General features: G+C 39.1%; 1 protein-coding gene across 1 annotated transcript; it reads left to right on the forward strand.

Annotated features, from left to right (window-relative positions):
• The first annotated feature begins 949 nt into the window (after positions 1-949).
• On the forward strand, positions 950-3,380 carry npffl (neuropeptide FF-amide peptide precursor like). Its single transcript, XM_069690590.1, has 3 exons — positions 950-1,252; positions 2,007-2,122; positions 2,872-3,380. The coding sequence occupies exons 1-3, from the start codon at positions 1,103-1,105 to the stop codon at positions 2,990-2,992; spliced, it is 387 nt and encodes a 128-aa protein (XP_069546691.1). The 5' UTR covers positions 950-1,102; the 3' UTR covers positions 2,993-3,380.
• The last annotated feature ends 531 nt before the right edge of the window (positions 3,381-3,911 follow it).

Below are 3,911 nucleotides of genomic sequence, written 5' to 3' on the forward strand. Positions count from 1 at the left end.
TTTTTTTTTTTATAAGACACTCATTTCTTTGGGAGAAGCTGCTTTCTAAAATCCCTTCACCAGCTTGTAAAAAAAACTCATAAATTTGTCTTTTCCACTGCGTAAGCAAATGTTTTGATGACCATTAATACAATTATTGAACTGAAGTTTGCTTTACATTTATACCAATAATCCTTTAGAGAGAGTGCAATGGATTTACAGTGACATTTTTATGTTCCCCTGGTAATGAATTATAAAATGAGAAGAAAACTATTCATCTTTATGTTTCAGAAAATTAAATCCATGGTGTCTTAAACTCAGCCTAACTGACGCCATTAGTTGATTCCTGACTGATGAATGAATCAGGAACTTTATAACAAGATGTGAGATGAAATTTCGTTGTGATATGGGTTTACTTTCTGGTTTAGAAACTTGGAACAATATTTTTTAGAAGGCCGGAATGTGTCACACTCTCTTTTGTCACTTAATCTCTTTGCAGTTCCTAAGCGCATCTTTCTGCTTTTAATTCTACTGTTTAGACCTTTGTTGCTTGAGATTACTTGAAGCGTCCAGACCAATCTGTGTCATATTAGCCAATGATTACATTTGGTAATGAATGTTTGTCCGTCTGCACATGCAGTGTGAACTACTGGACTACAGGGACTGGTGGATCCGAGTCCATTTGCAGGGATTTATCTCTTTAATAACTGTGTGAGTCGTGTTGCACTACCCTAAGGGCCACATAATAACACACTCTGGTGCCCAGTCATCACTAATGCCCTGATCCTGCTAAATGGACCTGGTTAAGTCTCATATTAGGACCTTCTTCATCCTCCATCCTGTCCCCTGCTCCCCTTTGAACAGTAACATCTTTCTTCAGCTCTCCAGGGGGTTTCCAGCCAGTGACCAAGAGGTCTATATAAGGAGGATGTTACCACCTCTGAAGTTAGTCAGAACACAGCAAAAACAAGACACCTTGTCCTGACCAGGACCAGTCCCTCTTCTGTTTTCCAGGGGCCCCACCTTTTGAAGCTGACAGCTGTACTCGGGCAGCCAAAGTCTTCTTCTTCCGCCTCCTATCATCAGTATATACTGTATCTGACCTCCTCTCCAGTCTGAGACCATGGACACAGCTGCAGTGGTGACTCTTCTGGCTCTGGTTATGGCGATGGCTGGCGTCAGTCAGGCTCTTCACTTCCAAGATGGTCTTGAGAAAACTGAAATTATGCCTGTCAGCTCAGAGGAGAACATGGCTGATCGCCCGCTGGGACTGGTGAGACAACAATCCACTAAAAAACTTGAATTGCACATTTGTCATTTCAGTCATTGAATACTTATATTGTCGATCTTTGACTTTACTGTGTCGCTGCGGCATGTGTATTTTCTTCTATATTGTTTCATGTCAAGGCAAAAATAACTTTGGCTTCTGAAAATGAAAATCTCATGTTGAAACATATCTCAGCCACACATGTTTATGTGTTAAAATATTGCCTGTCTGGTTTAAATACCATATTAGAGTGAATGTAAGATTCTGTGCACAACCAGAAGTCACTCCAACTTTTTCTGACAAGTCTGCCACTTCTTGTGATGCAGTATGTAAATGGGATTTGAGCCTTTTATCAAATGTGACAGGAGAAATCACTCTGTCCATTTAGATTTCAGATCGCGCTCCTCCTCATGCAACAGTGTGAAATACAGTCAAAAAACAGTCAGAGCAGGATAAAGAGTCTGATGAAGGACAAGCATTCAGATCACGAGTACAAGTACAAGATGTTCTCTTTGTGCAAAGCAGGAACAGATAGGATTTTAATATTCATAAAAATTTGAGTGAATGGATATTTCGGCCAGCATGAGGTACGTTTCCTTACCTTGGGGTTTGTGTTGCAACCCAAACGTGAATGCAGTTAGGGTCTTGATGTGTTTGTGGGATTTTTATTTCAAAAGCAGTTTCTTGATAGCAGGCTCTGGGTCTGTGTGGGCGTATGGATATAAATGTATGTGTGTGTGGGGATGCTGGTGTGCTCCAGGAGAGTGAAAACAGAGATAGCAGCATTGACGATCGCCTGCTGACCTCATTGCTGAGAGCTCTGCTGCTCGGATCCCAAAAAGAAACCAGAAGCTCTGTACTCCATCAGCCACAGAGGTCAGTGCAATTACAGAGCCTGCAGGAAAACATGCACAGTCATATATAAATCTGTATATAATTCAGCCCTCTGTGTAGCAGTTTTCTAACAGCACACACTACTGCAGGAAAATATGACATTAAATGCAAATACGGAGGGTACACTTAGGTATATTTTGGTACAAATAACTTATTAACAGCTTGTGTGTGCTGCACAGACAATACTATGTTAAAATCACCTAAGGATTTCACAAAAAAATACAACATACATACATTTCTAAGTCTTTAAATGGGTCCTGATGTCAATATTTTGTCGCATTGTAGGACTGATGGATATAAAAGGAAAATCCACTTACCCATCTGCAACTACTCTCCATATCTGAATTTTAAAATGGCCCAAATGTATCATCACTGATCATTATGTACTTGAAATGTCCATTTGTAAAAGTAGTTCATGAGCCAAATGCCCCTCTCACGGCAGAGACTAGGTCATGTTTTTGACTTGAAATTGTGATCTCAGCGGCAGTTCAAACATGATGCTAAAAACGTCCTCCTACGTAACAGTGCAGCTCTGGTCGGTCATATACAAATAAGGCCCAAAAAACACAATGAAATAGATATGAGTCTTTTGCAGGTTACAATGTCTCGTCTGCGTTTATTCCTCAGGAAAAAGCATGGTTTGTGTGGTTGTTTTTCTTTATTATTAAAAAGCTTTTTAACTTGAATCATATATTGTTTTGATTCATATAATTTTTCATCCTCCCTTGCAGGTTTGGCCGCGGCTCCAGAAGGCAAGTAGTATCAGAGGATCAGATACTTACCCGTGACTGGGAAGCTGCCCCTGGTCAGATCTGGAGTATGGCTGTGCCCCAGAGATTTGGCAAGAAATAATGTGGCTGGCAGATCCACACATCTCTGTCCTGATCGCAGTGGGTGGATGAGGAGGGACTAAATTTGAATGAATAAATCCCTCCCATTCTTTTGGGGCTGACTGAACCCCTGGCGTTCAGATAACAAATGATTCATTTTAAAGGTTTTATTTCTATATTTCTCAGTACTGCAAAGCATGTTGACTGGGACCTCTTCAGGTTTTCTGAGAAGGTCTTGTTTTTTCTGAGTGGAATGTGATCAAGGACCAAAAGTGTTTGTTGTAAATTGATTGCTAAAGTTCTTCAGCTCACTGGTCAAATAAAAAAGCTTGGAACTTGGAAAAGCTAAATTCACGTGTTTGAGTGTTCACTATGACTAATTGTGAAGGTCAGAATTAAAGTCATGTATTCACAAGGGATGTTAAATCTGTGAATTATTTAATAAGATATGAATTAATAAAATTCAGAACAATATATTAATTTGTTGATCATTTTTTTAGATTGATTGATTACACTGTAAACTACTGTTAAATAGTAAAAGGAATGCGCATCACACGTTTTCATGACCGGTTTTGTCCAACCAAAAGTCAAAAACCCAAAACATATTAAATTTAAAATGAAATGAAACAGATAAATCAGCACATGCCCATGTCTTACCCAGGGTTTACAGTCCATAGCCAACAAATATTAACTATTCTTCTTGATAATTGTCTTATCAACAAATAAACTAATCAATTAGTCGCTCTGCATCATACCAAAGCATGTTATACTCCCATCAGTCCATGAGAGAATCCCATGCCTGTGTCAGAACCAACACATAACTTTCACCTGACCAACAGGTGTTTGAAAGTCTGTTTCTCTGTTTTGAGAAAGCAGAAGTCAAAGTGAATTTCATTTAAGAACATAACATACTGTATTTACTCACATAATTTAGCTTTTGA

Source organism: Brachyistius frenatus, unplaced genomic scaffold (genome assembly GCF_029030835.1).
Source record: "Brachyistius frenatus isolate BFR_SWC_R1_liver_20210118 unplaced genomic scaffold, ASM2903083v1 Contig_10, whole genome shotgun sequence".
Lineage (NCBI taxonomy): Eukaryota > Metazoa > Chordata > Actinopteri > Embiotocidae > Brachyistius > Brachyistius frenatus.

What these genes read in the sequence shown, in the direction of transcription:
- npffl (XM_069690590.1), top strand. Translation starts at nt 1,103, where the DNA reads ATGGACACAGCTGCAGTGGTGACTCTTCTGGCTCTGGTTATGGCGATG. An exon ending in CTGATCGCCCGCTGGGACTG is followed by an intron (nt 1,253 to 2,006) that starts GTGAGACAACAA and finishes GGTGTGCTCCAG; the next exon opens with GAGAGTGAAAACAGAGATAG. An exon ending in GTACTCCATCAGCCACAGAG is followed by an intron (nt 2,123 to 2,871) that starts GTCAGTGCAATT and finishes CCTCCCTTGCAG; the next exon opens with GTTTGGCCGCGGCTCCAGAA.